The sequence below is a fragment of the Mercenaria mercenaria genome, chromosome 7 (assembly GCF_021730395.1).
Source record: "Mercenaria mercenaria strain notata chromosome 7, MADL_Memer_1, whole genome shotgun sequence".
In the NCBI taxonomy this organism is placed as follows: Eukaryota; Metazoa; Mollusca; class Bivalvia; order Venerida; family Veneridae; genus Mercenaria; species Mercenaria mercenaria.
Window position 1 is genome coordinate 23475056 of NC_069367.1, and position 18649 is coordinate 23493704.

Genomic DNA, 18649 nt, shown 5'->3' on the forward strand with positions numbered 1-18649 from the left:
TCGTGAAAAGGGTTCCATCACAAGATATGAAATATTGGTAACAATAAGATGTAGGTAATGAAAAGAAGTATTTTATTTAAATGTGCAGAGTTTAAGTTACATTAAAAAGCCAAAGCTGTAACAATAAAGCATGGTTTTAAAAAGTAAACCTCAGTTGAAAACTATACTTCATGTAAAATGTCACACTTTTTTGGGTGCACAGGGGACAAAATTAGCTATATAATTTAATATAACTTTAAAACTGCTTGAGCCATTAAGCTGAAATTGCACACCTTTATTGAGTACATTGATTTGGATATTTTTTGCTAAAAAAACACATTCTAAAACTGAACTGAATGAAAGTAAGGTGAGAGAGAAGAAAAAGCTTCATTATTTTGAAAACCACCCATATCTATCACACCGAGTGTTTTTATAATTGTTAATATAACACTTCTCACAGTATAAGCCTCTTTCAGGTATTTGTTAAAAACAGTACTTTTTTATTTGAACAAATCAAACCACTAAGCCTTATTATGCTGAACACAACTGACTCTGCCTCTGCAACCAGTGAAGATCATGATCAGCCTGCACATCCGTGTAATCTGATCATGACCGTCACTGTTCACCCATTTGGTCAGTATCTCTTTGATATGCATCCCTTTTAACTGCTACTGGTACATGTACTGTCCATATTAAAAGATGGACAAGTTCATTATAAAATTTTACCTGGATAAGGGCTAGACAGGTTTAAATTTTGCAGTGAGCTGTCTGAAATAACTCTGAGGCAAATATACAGCCAAAACATTGGTATTTTCTAAGCTAGTACAAAACATTTTTATTAACTAAAGAATCTTTTGACAAGTCATATTAAGGATAATTTTACCAGTCATTAGAAATATCACTATTTTGTTTCAAAAATAGTATAGTATTAACCCTTTCTACATTTAAATACATGTACAAGATATACATAACTGTAAAATCATTTAATTTCGTGGGCATGAAATTTCTTGGTTTTGGTCAAAATGACAATTTCGTGGGGATATGACTTCGTGGATTTCAACTTCTGAACAAAAAATTAATGGGAATTTTACTTGTTCGTTGGGATTAAATTTCTTGGATTGACTCAACCACGAAATCCACGAAAATTAGTCCCCCACAAATATTAATGATTTCACACTGAGTATTCCTCTCCAGTTAGTTTATCTATCAGGTATTACAACTCATACAAATTTCATAAAGATGGACTGGTTAAAAACAACTTTGTTAAAACTATCTTAAATAACTTTGCTGCCTTTAATCTATCAGTTTAAGTAACTACTGCCCTTCAGGATTGAGAATGAACGTGAATTGCCTCCCCTTATGCATAAATATTACTACTACAGGTATTGTTTGTACAGTAAATCAAATTAAGATACATGAAGGTGTACATTAACCATATATATGCAGACTGGTTGTTTTAACAAGTGAAAACACACCTACTTTGTGGGCAACTATGATAAGTTTTATTGGCAATAATATAAATTTTATAACTAAATGGGCGACAGTAGATCATGTGACAAAATAATGGGTAACATCCTAAAAGTGGTCAAAATAAAATCCAGTTGATGGCAAGCTAAAATCTTATCAGAGAGGAACATATTAGCTGAAATAAAACTTGTATAACTTTTTAAGTTTAATACATGTCCTTGATGATCTCAGCATGTGACCTTCACCTTGAACTGATGTTGTCAAATGGTGACATTTAAACCAAGTTATTTGAAATCCCTTGAAGGAGATAAAAAAAGATGGCAATAAAATAAATGAAGCAGACACAAGTACTCCTTTTCTGACCCTTGATCACACCAAATGACCTTGACATGACACTGCCGTAAGTTGCATACAGAACATTGTCTCATTAGTGCTTAAAGCAGAATGCCTCCAGATTTGGCTAAAAAATAATCTTTCTTTTAAGTTGAAGTTTTGGTCATATTATGAACATTAGAATATGAATTTTTGTTTCTAAAATATCTTAAAAATTCCAAATCAAGAAAAAAAGATGACTGCATCGGGCCAACAGCGTTTTAGCTGAAGTAGTGAATAATGAATTCAAAATATAGATTTTATAATCGAGACAGTTTACCTGGAGTAAAAGCGTGACAAACGCTTTTCGATTTTCATCGTAAAAGGTACTAAAAACAGCAAATTTTTATGTGTTTCCTTAACATAAAGTTTGTCAGTAATTAAGTTTTAAAGCCTTCATAAGAAATATACACAATGTAGCATTTATTTAAATATATCTAAAAAAAATAAAAATTTTTATGTCGAACGATCTGAAGGCATGCCGCTTTAAATTAACGCAAAGTTATTTGAAACTTTTATTATTATATTATCAAAATCATAAATTTTTTTCTACCTGTTTTGCCATAATATCAAATGTCCTGATGAAATGATTAAGATCTAGGAGTTTAAATGGGTTCCAAAAAGGTGGCACACTCCCTTTAAATTTGCCCCAGCAACTCTGAAAACAAAGAAGTACATCTTTAATACACAATGAAACAGACAAGAGCTGTCCATAAGACAGCATGCTCCACTATTTGGGGATCTGACAGTAAAATAAATATATATCTCTCAACAAGAGACCTCTACTTTAAAAGGAAGATACACCAAGGGGCATAATTCTGTCAAGAACACAAATTAGAGTTATTGGGATTGTTACCACACATGCATGGTAATAATAATAATGGTAAAGATATATTTTAAGTTCGAAGTCATTATCTCATATAGTACCAAAGTTACTTCCAGAAAATGAAGTTTGTTAAAAAATATAAGTATGAAAGGGAAATAATTTGGTCAAAAATACAAATCAGAGTTATGGAGATTGTTACCACACATGCAGATGATGATGATAAAGATACATTTTAAGTTTCAAGTCTTTATCTTATATTGCATTAAAGTTATATCCAGAAAGTGAAGATTGCAAGAAAACTTTAAGTACAAAAGGGGCATAATTCTGTCAAAAATACAATTAGAGTTATGGGGTTTGTAACAACACATGCAGATGATGATTATAAAGAAATATTTTTGATTCCAAGTCATTATCTTTTAAAGTACCAAAGATAAGTCTATAAACGAGGCTTTCGAAAAAATTCAAAATGAAATTAATTCTAAGTATAACAACTTTGTGACTTTGACCTTGGATATAATGGGCCCAGCCCATGTGCATACATTGTTTGTATGTTGGACAATGTTTATGTGAAGTTACAGTAAGATATAAGCAATAGGAACAAAGATATGACAGAAAAACAAAGGTTGCCGAAAAACTTTAACCTTAAAAATAACCCAAGTATAACACCTTGGTGATCTTAACCTTGGGTATAATAGGCTCAGCTTCTACACATATTTTGCTTGTACACTGGACAATGTTTATGTAAAGTTACAGTAAGATAAAAGCAATAGTAACAAGCAAATTCGATGAATTGGTATCCCCGCCGAAAGGGTTTGTGGTGAGGAATGGCAAAAAGATATATCCGGCAAAAAGTTAAGGATGTTAATAAGAAGCAAATAATTTCATTAGTCAAAATCAATTTAACAGAAAACAAATGTTTAATTAAAGAGTACATAATAAATGTATGATACTTTGATCCTGACTAAAGAATTTATTTTGAATGGGATATGCTTACTGTAGTAAGCTTTGCTTTTAAAATTAAATGCAGTTAATTGAAATGTGAGCTTGAAGTTTAACTGGAATGAAATATTGTCTTTGAGTGGTTTGGCACCAGGTGTTGCTGTTTAACATGTACATTTGAACTTAAAAGAACAGATGTCCTTAAGAGAACACAGGTAAGATATCTTGAACATGGCTGAGGGCAAGGTTTGTGCAGTCACAACTTAACATGTTGAAGGTTTGAACATTTAAAAAAAAAAAAAAAAGGAATGGAAATATATATATGTATATATATAGATATATGTATATATTTATTTTTTTAGGGGGTGGGGGTGCAGGGGAACGGGAGAGGAAACAACATTTCACATGTTGATTATAAATATTAACTGAAAATTAAAAATGAAAAAAAAGGGTAAAAGGGTGAAGTTGGGGGGGGGCAGAGGATGCATGATCACTGGTGGGCATGACTGGGTGGAGAAGTGAGGTGGGGGAATGGTACAACTTGGAAGGTTTGAAAAAAATCTAAAATAAGAAATGAAAAAAATAATATTTTTTTTGGGGGGGGGGGGGGGGGGGGGGGGGGGGGGGGGGGGGGGGTGTGACCAAGGCAAGTGGGTGACCAGGTGTGGGTGCACAACTTCACATGTTTATAATAAATGTTCACAGAAAAGAATGAAAGGAATTTAATGAAATTCTGCCAAATGGTAAGTTTGTTATGTACAAATATGTGGATTTTTAGACAATTAAAGGGCAATAACTCTAAAGTTACAAAAGAAATCCGTATAAAATTGTCTGTGCACAACCACATTATAGTGTTCTAAATTCTGTTAAAGTTTCATAGTTCTAGGTCAAATATATCAAAAGTTATGATGCAGAAATTGCCATATCTATAGATCTATAGTACCCAATATAGTTAACACTAGAAACTTCTAAGGGCCATAACTCTGGTGTTACTTGGGCAATCTGTCTGAAACTTGATGGGCCCCATAACCTCATAGTGGTGAACATGTATATGAAGTTTGTTTGAAAAAAATCTAAAATAAGGAATGATTTTTTTTTTGATTATTTTTTTTTGGGAGGGGGGGGATAGGGGGGGAGGTGTGTGATCAAGGTAAGGGGGTGACCAGGTGTAGGTACACAACTTCACATGTTTACAATAAATGTTCATGGAAAAGAATGATAGAAATTTAATGAAATTCTACCAAATGGTAAGTTTGTTATGTACAAATATGTGGATTTTTATACAATTAAAGGGCAATAACTCTTAATTTACAAATAAATCCGAATGAAATTGTGTGTACACAAGCACATTATGGTGATCTAAATTCTGTTTAAGTTTCATAGTTCTAGGTCAAATATATCAAAAGTTATGATGCAGAAATTGCCATATTTATAGTACCCTATATAGTTAACACTAGAAACTTCTAAGGGCCATAACTCTGGTGTTACTTGGGCAATCTGACTGAAACCTGACGGGCCGCAAGAACTCATAGTGGTGAACACATATATGAAGTTTTAAATAAATATTCCCAACCATTTCCTAGATATGGCTCCGAACGGACAGACGGAAGGACGGACGGACGCAAAGACGGACGGAAGGACGGACAACGCCAAAACTATATCCCTCCGACTTTCGTCGGGGGATAACAAAGATATGACAGAACAAAAAATGTTGCCGTAAAACTTTAACCTTAAAAATAACCTATGTACAACTTTAACCGTAAAAATAACCTAAGTATAACACCTTGGTGACCTTGACCTTGAATATAATGGGCTCAGCCACTACACATACTTTGTCTGCATACTGGGAAATGTTTATGTGAAGTTACAGTAAGATATAAGCAATAGTAACAAAGATATGACAGAAAAAGAAAGGTTGCCGAAAAACTCAAACCTTAAAAATAACCTAAGTATAACACCTTGGTGACCTTGAGTATAATAGGCTAAGCCTCTACACATACTTTGTTTGTATACTGGACAATGTTTATGTGAAGTTACAGTAAGATATAAGCAATAGTAACAGAGATGTGACAGAAAAACAAAGGTTGCTGAAAAACTTTAACCAAGAAAGGTCACGCCGACGCCAGGGCGAGTAGAATAGCCCCTCTATTCTCCGAATAGTGGAGCTAAAAAGCATAAAAATATAAAATCCATATTACCTTGGGTTAGGCGCATATGACTCATGGGAGATGGTGGGTATGGGTCAAACAAGGCATCATCAAAAAACACAGGAGACAATACTTTTCATGGTTTTGCTAGCTACAGTCCAGGCTTTGCACCACTAAATTATGACTTAATATACCGACTTAAGGTTAGGGACAGGCTTACCCTTGCTTCAAAAATTTATTTGTGTTATACCTAACCTATGGCCGCAGTGACTTGGTAAGCATATGGAAAAGAGTCGCACCCAACAGAAACATAGGCTAGAAGAAGCCGAAATGATTTTTTTTCATGGTGGTAGTTGGGGGAAGTAAACCCGTCCCTAGATTTGCCACCTAATGCCACTCTTTGCCACTTATTTCCATGAAAAAAGGGTGGCAATAGGTGGAAATAGGTGGCATTAGTTGGCGTTTGGTGTAATTCAACTCTTTTTCCACACAAGTGGTAAATTTGCCACCAAAAGCCACTTTATTTTGGTGGCATTTAGGTGGCATTAGGTGTAAACTTGAACATAGTTTTACTTTATGGTGGCAAAAAGGTGGAAATTGGTGGAAAGTAGAACATAGTTTTTTTTCATGGTGGAAATTGAGTGGTGTTTAGTGGAAAATAGGGACTTAGAAAATTTTCTTGGTGGCGAATAGGTGGAAAAAAACTTAGAAATTTTTGTGATGTTTGATTTAAAAGTGAACTGTAAGACATTGGATTACCCAGTATAAAAATCTTCACATGGACTCAGGTTGGAATCAAGGTGTAATGGACACTAAACTTCAAACTTCAGGCCTAACTGACAAGGACCCTGACTTTGCTAAAACTCCACATTGACAACAGCTCTTAGAACACAAAATGCCGCCCCCCTCCCTTGATGCATTCAATAACTGTACAAGAAACAGAAATCATTTGGTCACTGTGCACAGGACGTTTGATGTACTGACTTCCGATCAATAATTATGGGTCATTTACCAGTTTTAAGTGACTTCCCTATCAAATGTGATGTTAGACCAAAGCATTCTCTAGTTATTGGGCAAAAAAGAAGTTCTAGTGTTCTGGGTCAATGTGGCCTAGACCTTTGACCAACTGACCTCAAAATCAATAGGGGTCGTCTGCTGGTAATGATCAACCTCCCTATTTAGTTTCATGATCCTAGGTCTAAGAGTTCTCAAATTAACATCCGTAAACAGCTTAACTGTTCCAGCTCACTGTGACCTTGACCTTTGACCTACTGAACATTGTTCTACATACCCAACGACTGACAGACTGACAGATGGACTGACTGACATCTGCAAAACAGTATACCCAGGCTCCTTCTTCAAAGGATTTTCGCTAAAAGAAAATAAGTCTATGCTGACTCCAGCTGGACAAAACTTATATTCAGAGTGGTATACAGAAACTCTGAATATTGATTATTTTGTGAGACAGATTATTCATTATTTATTGTATCTTTGTATTATATTCAATGTAAATATTAATAAGTCACTTTTTCATTCAACAATTCTGAAAGACAGAAAAAGGTGGAAAATAGGTGGCAACTAGTGGAAATTGGCTGTACTGGCTGAATCTGAAAAGAACATTTTTGAATGTGTCTGCAGTGTATTATTTCTGCATGAGTGAAAGTTGGTTAAAGATAAGATTAATGATAGATCAAGTTACAAGCTCCCACACTAATGTATAGAAACAACCCCAGGTGGAATTTGGGTCAGTTAAGATTTATATATGCAGGGAAACATCAGGTCAGATGCAAAGAAATAGTTCTTGCCTTTTCTCTTCATTAATTGAATAAGAGAAGTGTATATAAAAATGATGTTTTTACAATAGCTTTTCAACTTAAGTATTTGACACCTATAGCTGACCAAAAAAGTGTATGTGTGGGATCAATTTATCTGTGTAGTAATACCAAAATTTGAAATCTGGCATTTGATGAGTCAGTCAGGGAGAAAATGGAAACACATCATGAGAGGTAACAATATTATATTGTTTATTTTTTAAATTATTACTGTCTTAAACATTGTCTTACTTACTTACTTTTAACAAATACTTGAATTTGAAACAGCATTTACAAAACTGCTTGAAATTAAAATCAACAAATCTCCTTTTATGTCTTAGGAAGTTTGGCAGATAGATAAATCCCAGATATATTTTCTGGAATATAGCTCAATCATGTTTACAACACTGCTTGTAAAATTGTATCATTTTGTAATTATTTACATTATTGATTAGCACTTAGTATACAATATTTTCTTTATACTGTTCATACCAGGAACCTTCTGTGAAAAAAGTGCAGCTTTGTGATATGATCTGCCTGCTTGACTGTATATACCTGAGCAGCATACAGCTTATTACTGCATAAAAGAAACATCAAGATAATTCTGAATCAGGTAAATATTTTATGTTTTTATAAAAGCTAATGTTTAAATAGCTCTTAATTTTTAAAGAAATACATCAATTAATAGAATTTCTTGGCATATATGACAAATACTAATTATAAATGTGATAAAAAACCCAATTGCTATTATTATCTTTTGCCAAAGGCAGAGGGATATTATTTTTGGCATTGTCCTTTCTGTTTCATATGTCCGTCAGATTAATTGAAAATGCTTGTAATTGGAAAAATATTATAGTAGCTTTGTCAATAGAATCACTAAACCTCATGTAATTATTACAAACTCATTAACACTGCTCAATTATTTACCTAGTAAAAGAAGTATTTCCCTTTGATCATGTTGATTTGGTAAAAATCTGGATTTTTCCTGTATCTATTGATGGATTTTCATGAAACTTTACAAAAATGTAGATCACTACAGGACAGCATTTGCATGTGCAATTTCTGTCAGGATCACTTCAGTAACCAGAGTTATTGCCCTTAAATTGTTTTTCAATCAATAAATTCCTACATTATAAGTAATCCAGTGATAGATATTCATGAAATTTGACACAAGTGTAAGCAGAGAAATGGTGCTTCCACATCTTACATCAATTCTCAAGTTCTTGCAGTGTTATTGCACTTTTATTGATTCAAGATGCATATAATTCACACAAAACAATGTAAACTTTTGAGTGAATGAAATTTTCCTACAATATAGATTTTTATTAAACTTATCAGTTTTAATAAAGATGTGGCATATTATTTGACATAGATTAAGTTTGTTGAATTTGTTGTTATGTCAGTAAGTTAGTTCAGCCTTTTGATTTCATATCTCCTAGAGGAAATTTACTATCTTCTGCAAAATCATTCAGAATGTTAGAAAAATATATCTATTAATAGATGTATGGTTTGCTTTTACAGATTGTGTGCTGGAAAAATGGCCTTACATCCAAAGGAGTGAAATTTGGAGAGTCATTCGCCATCTACTTAAGCCATCCTGGAATATGAAAAAAATAAGACTGCACTGACAACATCCTGAACCTTGTGTTCAGATCTTTTGTGATTTCTTGTGAAGGGTCTTTGATTTTTGCATAAAAATAAAAAATATATTAATATAATTTGATTTTTGCTTACTACTGATTTTTTTTCAGATTCAGGTGCAGCCAATTTCCACTAGTTGCAACGTATTTTCCACCTATTGCCAGCTATTTGGTGGCATTTAGTGTAAAATAGGACTGCCACCGTAGTGGTGTTTTGGTGAAATTTTGTCCACTTATTGCCACCTGTTAGGTGGCGATTAGTGGAAATAAGTGGCGTTTAGTGGAAAATAGATTTTACAACATAATGGTGGCATTTTAGTGGTAGTTTGTCTAAATACTCCACTTACTGCCACCATGAAGGTGGCTATTGGTGGAATTAAGTGGCAAACAAATTTTCCACCATAATGGTGACATAATGGTGTAAAACTGTCTAAATACTCCACTTATTGCCACCTAAAGGTGTACACAAGTGGAAAAAGGTCCTGTTCATTTTTTCACCATTTTGGTGGCATTTTAGGTGGCATTTTGGTGGAAAATTGTCTAAATACTCCACCATTGAAAAGGGTGGCATTATAGTGGCAAATCTAGGGACGGGATTAATGCCCCACATTCCTGGTGCACAAATAAACATGATGAACAACATTGGTAAAAAGTTTATTTACTCCAGGTCAAATTCTTTTCGTGATATAAAAAAAATATGTAACACAATCTTTTAGGCCCTTAATCCATGTCTGGTCTTGCAGAGAGAAATTCCAAACAAATCCCCAGGATTACAACTTAACACTGATGACTAATATTCCTATATGGTTTCAAGACTGTAATATAATTGTCAAATACATTTTTGAAATATAAATGTGGCACAAACTTTTAAGCCCTTTATGCATATTTTTTGACAAAGTCAAGCGCCATAACTCTCGTCTCTCTGAGTGAAGTCTGAAACAAAATGCCTCGTGCATAACTTCACAAGCTGAATAATATTTCTATAAAGTTTCACGACCCTTGGTAAAAACTTTTTGAGACATATGAAAAAAAAAAATTTGGGCCATGCATGCATATTTTTGACTAATTTGTGGCCCATAACTGCAGTCTGGCTGATTGAAATCTCAATCAAAACTCCAGGTACATAACTGCATGTGCTGAACAACAATCCTAAATGTTCCATGGCTGTAGGTCAAATATTTTTTGAGAAAAATGCTTTTTATTAGTGAGATATAATCCATCTTATTGCATATCTCACTGCGAGCGATACAACTTTGCCTTTCTACTTGTACATCGTGTATTAATTACTTATTATCTTCATAACTAGAAATGTGTCCATGGGACACAGATGCCCCCACTACATGACAATACTGAATGAATCTGGACGTGAAACCCCAGGTGCACATCTGCACATGCTGACCAACATTCCTGTAAACTTTGGTGACTCTAGGTCAAATACTTTTGGAGCTACGCGCTACCACAACATTAAAATGACCAATTTTTAACTAAGTCAGGGGCCATAACTCCTACACGACTGAATGAATCTGGACGCGAAACCCCAGGTGCACAACTGCACATGCTGACCAACATTCCTGTAAACTTTGGTGACTCTAGGTCAAATACTTTTGGAGCTAGGCGCGACACAACATCAAAATGACCAATTTTTAACTAAGTCAGGGGCCATAACTCCTACATGACTGAATGAATCCGGATGCGAAACCCCAGGTGCACAACTGCACATGCTGACCAACATTCCTGTAAACTTTGGTCACTCTAGATCAAATACTTTTGGAGCTACGTGCGACACAACATTAAAATGACCAATTTTTTACTGAGTCAGGGTCCATAACTCCTACATGACTGAATGAATCCAGACGCGAAACCCCAGGTGCATAACTACACATGCTGACCAACATTCCTGTAAAGTTTTGTGACTCTATGTCAAATACTTTTGGAGCTAGGCGCGACACAACACTAAAATGACCAATTTTTACAAAGTCAGGGGCCATAACTCCTAAATGACTGAATGAATCCGGACGCGAAACCCCAGGTGCACAACTACACATGCTGACCAACATTCCTGTAAAGTTTTGTGACTCTAGGTCAAATACTTTTGGAGCTAGGCGCGACACAACATTCTCAGAAGGACTGACGGACAGAGGACGGACGGAAGGAAGGACGGACGGACGGACGGACGGACAAGGGCAAATCTATATGCCCCCCCAAAAGTGGGGGCATAAAAATAGGATAAAAGTTGTTGAAGCATTTTATTTTTTAATAGTATATAGTATATTTCTCCATTAACATTGGTTAAAATATTTTACTTAATAAAACTTTCATAGTGTTATGCTGCAAGAAATATAATATGAAAGGAACTTGTGTGTCATGTGTATCTATGATACTTTCTACGTAACATCACAAGACCACTGATGTCATGTTTGTTTTGGTGCATTATTCTCACACGCTGAGATTTAAGTTAAACTTTGCTGTAAATGCATATTTCAATGAAATTAAAAGCATAAAATGAAACAAACTTTGTTTTTCGTGAACAAGGAGTGCTAAAAAACATATTTAAAATTTTCTCACTTCTCCTGCAGATATATTTCATATTCACTCAAAACAAACAAAATTAATATCCTCTGTATATCATCCTAATGCCCAGAATGATGCATGGATAATTTTAATTTTGGGCGAACCAAATCAATTTCCTTCATTAGACAAAAATGGTACAGTATGTCCTCACTAGAGTGAACATAACTTGCATGACAAAACTTAGTTGTACTGCCACAACAGCCCAGTGGTAGTGCATCCGCTAGGAGTGCCAGAGGTCATGGATGCGATCCCTGGCTATGTCATACCAAAGATGTTAAAAATGGTACCAGTAATTCCCTTGCTTGGCACTCAGAATTTTAAATGGAAACTGGCTTCTCTTCTCTCATACACTTATGACTATAGCTTTAATCAGGAATGAGGTGTCCAGAGTGATTAATATAATTATAAGGTATAAGCTTCACAATCAACCTAAAATAAACTAGTATAAGACATTATGTTGTCCACATAGGATAATTTACTCAGAATTGTTACCGAATGACAATGAAAATATATGCCTATGTATCGAAGTGTTTGCTTCTGGAGTTGGGGTTAACAGAGGTTATCCAGTACCTTCAGATCCATCACTGTATAATCTTTTTCATCAACAGTGTATAGCTCCAGATCAAGTTCTTTACACAGTCGGTAAATTCTGTTCTGTGTAGGTCCAACATACGCCCCTCCTAAATCGATGGATCCATGCTCTGCATCCTGAAAACAGTAACATACTTAAATATATCAATACATTGAATCCCACTAAACCTTGAACTCTTAAAAGCAAACACCCCTCCAAACTGCAAGACTTGGCCTCACTCTGGAGGAAGTTTTTCCAGCTGAAAATAACACAACTAAAGCAGAAAAACCACAAAACTAAACTTCTCCTTTGGTCCTGAAAATGTTTTTAGATTATTTACAAGTTAGAGAAAAATTGTTTACTCAGACATACATGTATATTTAAAACAGTGATATGACCTACACGGACAAGTGTAAGAGATCAAGTAAGAAAGTAAAATAAAAGATTAAAGTAAGCACTGAAATCTTTTGCCAGTTGAGGGATTATGTTACAAATGTCAAACTGATGCTAAAATATTAAGAAAGTAGGTCAGTAGGTCACATTCATGATTAATCACTGAAAGTCAGTTTTAAGATCGGTGTGCAAAACTGTATATGTAATCCAAATTTCGAGACTGTATCTCAAAAAACAAGAAAGAAGGTCAGTAGGTCAAGGTCAGTATTTTGGAAGGATAACTTATACCCTTGACTTTGGGAACTTTCAGCTGCGGTTTGGGGAAAATTTTCTAGTTTGTGTTTATAACAAAAAGATATTATCTACCTCATATTAATAAAATAAACTCATTACATTATGCAACATACACCCATAAAGATATAATGGCCTACATTTTCTATTTTCCTGATTTTCTTCCTTCATTTTGCACATGAAGACTAATTTTTTACCTCCATTTTTCAGAGACTCTTACAATTGGGATTTTTGGTCTGAAATTTTGAATAAAAGTACTTATTTCAACTGATAATATGACTAAGTAACTACTATGAAATTACCACCCTATCACCCCCAAAAAAGTCCTACCAATCTACAACAAGTACTTACCTTCATTGTATAGGTTCTTCCACCAACCCTGTCCCTGGCCTCCAGCACCAAAACACCCTCGCCATTTTTCTGTAACTGTCTTGCAGCACACAATCCTTATAAAAAAAGAACAGCAGAGCTGAAAAATTTTTACAAGACGAATTTTGTTCAGGGATTATTCACTTGATCCTTCAAAAGTAATTACAGAGCTTGATTTTTTTCAATGAACAAACTCAAGTTTAATTATGTTATCACTGTACAAATTCCAATTTCGTTGAAGATTATTGGTGTTATTCAAAATTTGCCCATTTCAAATCATGCAAACTTAAAACTGACTATCATAGATACTCGTTTATAATGCGCAATTTTTTTACTCACGGGACAACCCCCAAATCATGAGTGTGCATTATACACATACACATGTATGTATAGACAATTTTCAAGCTTCAAAACAAGTTTGTTTAGGCTGAACACCACTAAATCCGGCTGTTCTTTATTTCATATAAAATCCACTCACTAAAACAGTTCTTCGACATTTTCTAGCATATCAGATTTTCAGAGACTTTTATTCCCATAAAGAACTATATTGCTACTTTAGGAAAACAAAAAGAAAAGGGGATGTTATCTTTTATATAAGAAAAGTACAGCGCTCGTTAAATACAACCTGCTGAATTTACTCCTTTCCGCTTCTTTCAATTTCTCTTTTCAAAACACTAGATCCTTGCAAAAATCGTAAGCATTATAACACTAATAAAAGATTGACTATTATCTTTAACTGAGATCAAACTGACACAAGGCGTCATGCTAATTACCGATGATTAATGGCCATTTGATCTAGGACGTTTTATAGATCGTAACAAAGGATTATCAAATCTTTTGATATCAGTTTGAACTGAGAAGTTGATGTCATTTCAAAAGATGCCATTAGCAATTTTAATAATAAAAGAAATGAATTTTTTAAAAAAAAGTTAAAGATCTGGTATATACTAATAAAGGCCTTGCATACGTAATAAGTTCTCGGTTGAAATTTACGACTTTATATAAGCATTTTGCTGATGTATAACTCTGAAACATAGACTGATACATCTATTTAGATAAAAAGATCATGCTTTAACCTTTCATTAACAATTTTAACTGAGTTCAAATTTTATAGGAGCACACATAGTCAAAATAATTCAACATTCAGATTGTTTTATATTTGCATGATTTGTGACTGTCAATCTAAACGTCAAAACTTTGAAGGGCCAAAATAATAGAAGATAAATCACAGTACACAGTCATGTAAAGTTACTGGTTTTATCGCTTACTTGCGCATATTGGCGTGTTGACACGGTAAAGTTAATCGAGTACAGTACATACATTGGTTTAAATCACCAGAAAATTCGTACTTTTGGATATTTTTTGATAATTTTGGCATAAATCAATGAGGAATTCAATCCCCTTTCAATACATGTATTATTTGAATTTATGGCTAATTCGTGAAATAATCGGCATTTAAACCTGTAGCATGCAAAGCGTCGACAGCGATGAAAATTTCATCGGAAATAATATTGCTTCAACTATTTTGGTCTTTCTAGTGTTTGACGTGAGTTGGGGATATTGCCCACATGAAAAAATTATCTCAGTATCTTCTAGGATCATGTCAAATTAGTTGGACTATAGGAGCACACACAACTAGACATTTCCAGTTTCTCATAGCAGGTAGTTGTGTTACGCCTTACGGTCATGTTACCAGAAACAAACAATAATTACTTCGGACCAGTTATGTAGTAGCTTTGAAGTTAGGAAGTGGCTATTCTTACGGTCCCGTAGGAATAGCCTCGCAGGCTATTTTAACGGCTCTCCCATAAGAACAGTGAAAAGTCCGCAGGTGTCTTTTCCTAAGGCTCTCCCGTACGATTACTGAAACCCGCAGGTGGTTATTCCTACAGCAGTTTTGTGTTTTTCATATTAATTTTTTTTCGAAAAAAATGAATAACCGTTTTAAATAACATATAATTTTAATAGCGGCATAGTGATGTTCAAAACTTTTTAGAAGAACAGTGTAAGTTAAGCATTCATAATTAATCCATCTTATTTCGAAATAATTATAATTAAAAACAATTAATAAATTGCTTGTTTTATAACCTTTCCATTGATCAAAAATATTGATATAATTTAATTGTGTTTTAAGGAAGTTAAGGACATTAGAAAAACATCACTGTTTACTAAAAACATGTACGTTAAATGGCTTCTGCCCATCCAAAGAAATATAATATTATTTTTATAGCTCTTTGGCCCATCCGATCAGTGGACTTTTCACTATTTTTACAGGAGAGCCGTAAGAACAGCCTCCGAGGCTATTCCTATGGGACCATAAGAATAGCCACTTCCTTGAAGTTATAGCGAGCTCGAAGAGCAGGCCCAAAGGGCCTGCTCGAGAATCGAGCTTTACAGTAACGCAAGTATACTTTCACACTTGGTGATGGATTTGCGCACCCTAGCGGACTAGTGCTCACAGGAAGTACTTCTTTCCGGAGTGAATACAGAACTTCATTCAATTGCTAAAAATTATTCATCACTCAACAATAATGAAAGAATGATTTCCAGTTGTTTGAAAAAAATATTATTTACATTTAAAAGATCAAGCATTGGCCAGAAAATGGAAAAAATGTCATTATTAAGCAGAAAGAAACGGGAAACGCGGTAATGACGTCACCGTGACACCGGCTCCCATAAATTTTGCAACGTATGATATTCACTGTTAAAGGCATGGTGACACTAAATGTAGACTTTTTTTTTTTTTTTTCAAGGGTATAGGTTCTCCTGAATTCTTGTGACTAGTGAATAGTTTCTTTGTGACAAATAAATGATGCATAATATTTTTAGATAAATCCGATTTCTTTGAGCTCGCTTTCAGGCTTTGCCTTAGTTCATATTAGGTCCTACTAGCTGTTGTACTGAATCGCCAATACTTATTGTCTATTGATCCTTCTTTATTGCAAATAAATATTGAATAGCTCTATCATTTTGACTGCTTCCTAAATTCCGTTTTATGAACACACAAATCTAAATTAATTTTTTTTTATTATACCACTTATTGCTATATATTCATTCAGTTCTAATTCCACTTAGGTCACGGATGGAGTAAAAAGATAAAAACAATTGGATAAAAACAATAGTTCTTTCATCCTAAGTAGGTGACATCAAAAGTTTACAAGTTAGAAATGGCCCATGACTGGAAACATTACAAATTAAATACAATGTGGACCTATGGAAATCGAGTTAGTTTCCGCCGACTCCACTCTGACGTTTGTTTATGTCGCGAAAACGCATTACATATGCAATTAAATGCTATTATACATTATCAGATTATAATATACTTGTATAAATTTGTCAATATAGTCAATTTCGCATTTCATTAAATACTTAAGGTAACTTGCCACTAAGTCCAGCTCCAATAATTATTGTATCATAATTTTTGTCTTCCATCGGTGCCTCCGGTGTATTTGCAAATTTGTCCCGTGTAAAATATCCATATAGGTCTAAGAACACTAAATACAGGTTGTACACCACTTAATTCTGCTGTTCTTTATTTCATATAAAATCCACATACATAATAACGTTTCTTCGATATTTTCTAAAAAATAATTTCCTGGCTGAAAGGTATCAAACCTGGGAAACCTCCAACATCCTCCCACATCAAAAACTCTGAAATATTTCCAAGCAACTACACTGTCTTCAGAAATGATAGAGGTACAAGAGGAGGAGGGGTCTTTATAGCAGTTCAAACCAATCTTGCCGCCATCGGATGCATTGACTTTATTACTGAATGTAAAGTTGAATTTGCAAGAGTATCCGTGAAGTCCGAGAAGATACTTTACGTTGGTGCATTCTACATGCCAAAAAGAAATATCGTTGTTGTTGTTGTAGTTAAGTTTGTTTATACTCGCTGCCGGGAGTCCCATATGAGCGAGAGTATTCGCGCCTTCACTGTCCATCATAGAGCGTCAGCGGGCGTCTTGTCATGCTGTCTCTCGTAGTCCTTGCGGAGTACCAATCTCAGCGTTCAGCGTGGAAGATGACAATACAAGCTGAGGAGGTAAACGATCCTTTTTAGGGCCACTGCCCTCGCCCTTTGTTGTGACTCTACCGGCTGTCCTCAATATATTTATGATCACTTCCGGTAGAGCCCCATGCCTGCTCCGCGACGTGCACGCGGCGAGAGCTCAGGAGCAGAAAGAAATATCGATGACATCGACCACCTATATAGCGGAATCACTCAGACACCTGAATGCCTCCAAACCGAAACACCTCATGCTTTGCGGTGATTTCAACTACCCCGATATCAACTGGGACAACTTCTCCTTCTCTAGTTCAGCTAAATTAAATGTCCAAGACAGGAGTGTCCAACAACACCTCATTGACACCATGAACGAGTTTAACACAAACCCTTGACAAACCTACCAGAAATGACAAGCTACAACAGCCAGAAACCACGTAAGATCTTTCAATGGACCAAGGCCAACTGGGAAGAAATTAAATCAGACTTCTCCAAACTCTCATCCAAACTTGTTGATAGCCTACCATCCACTACCCACATTGAAGAACTTTGGGAAACCTTTAGAGACGGCATCCTATCATCTATCAACAAACATACTCCATCAAAAATGTGCAAACATAAGCTTCAACTACCAATTTTTATTGGGTCAACAGAAAGCTCCGCCGCGCACTAAGAAGGAAAGCCCGTCTCTACAGCTACGCCAAGAAACACAACAGCTATTGAAGAACAACAACACCTCTGTAAGGACGCTAAACCGTTAATCATTGATTAGATTAACACTTGTTATACTACTGCTAGATCTACTTGTTTTTATTAATTCTAGTGGTTATCGTTAATTTTACTTATCAATGTTTGTTATCAAGTACACATAATAATGAATTAATATTTCTTATAAAGTACTTATATTTATGAATTAAAAATCTTAAGTAATAATAGTTCTGATCCCGCTGACGTCGTGTGTGCTTTCCGGTGATCTCGAGTGAATATTGAGTTTATTAAGTCTGTTTCTTGCTCGTTTTTTTTTTCGTGTTTATTTCTTGTGTTTATTGTTGTTTTTTTTAAATTAAAGTTTCTTATCAGGTTATCAGGTATTCTAATGATGAATTAACTGTCTTACTTTATAAATAAAGCGAGTTATTTTTTAACATTACATATCTTAAGTAATATATTGTGATGTCTTATGTGCTTTCCGGTGATCTAGAAATGTTTAATAGTCAATCAAAGTGAGTTCATATAGGTCTGTTTTTGCTACATATAATCCAGATATTGA

General features: G+C 34.6%; 1 protein-coding gene across 1 annotated transcript in view; it reads right to left on the minus strand.

Annotated features, from left to right (window-relative positions):
- The window catches only part of LOC123554748 (amine oxidase [flavin-containing] B-like), a 34661-nt gene extending 17823 nt beyond the window's left edge, over positions 1 to 16838 (minus strand). The window contains exons 1-4 of the mRNA XM_053547788.1: positions 16760 to 16838; positions 13359 to 13453; positions 12323 to 12460; positions 2372 to 2476 (exon numbers count right to left, since the gene is read on the minus strand). Coding sequence (XP_053403763.1) covers positions 2372 to 2476; positions 12323 to 12460; positions 13359 to 13453; positions 16760 to 16808 — 387 coding nt within the window. The 5' untranslated portion in view covers positions 16809 to 16838. The remainder of the gene's footprint in view (positions 1 to 2371; positions 2477 to 12322; positions 12461 to 13358; positions 13454 to 16759) is intronic.
- Positions 16839 to 18649: the final 1811 nt, after the last annotated feature.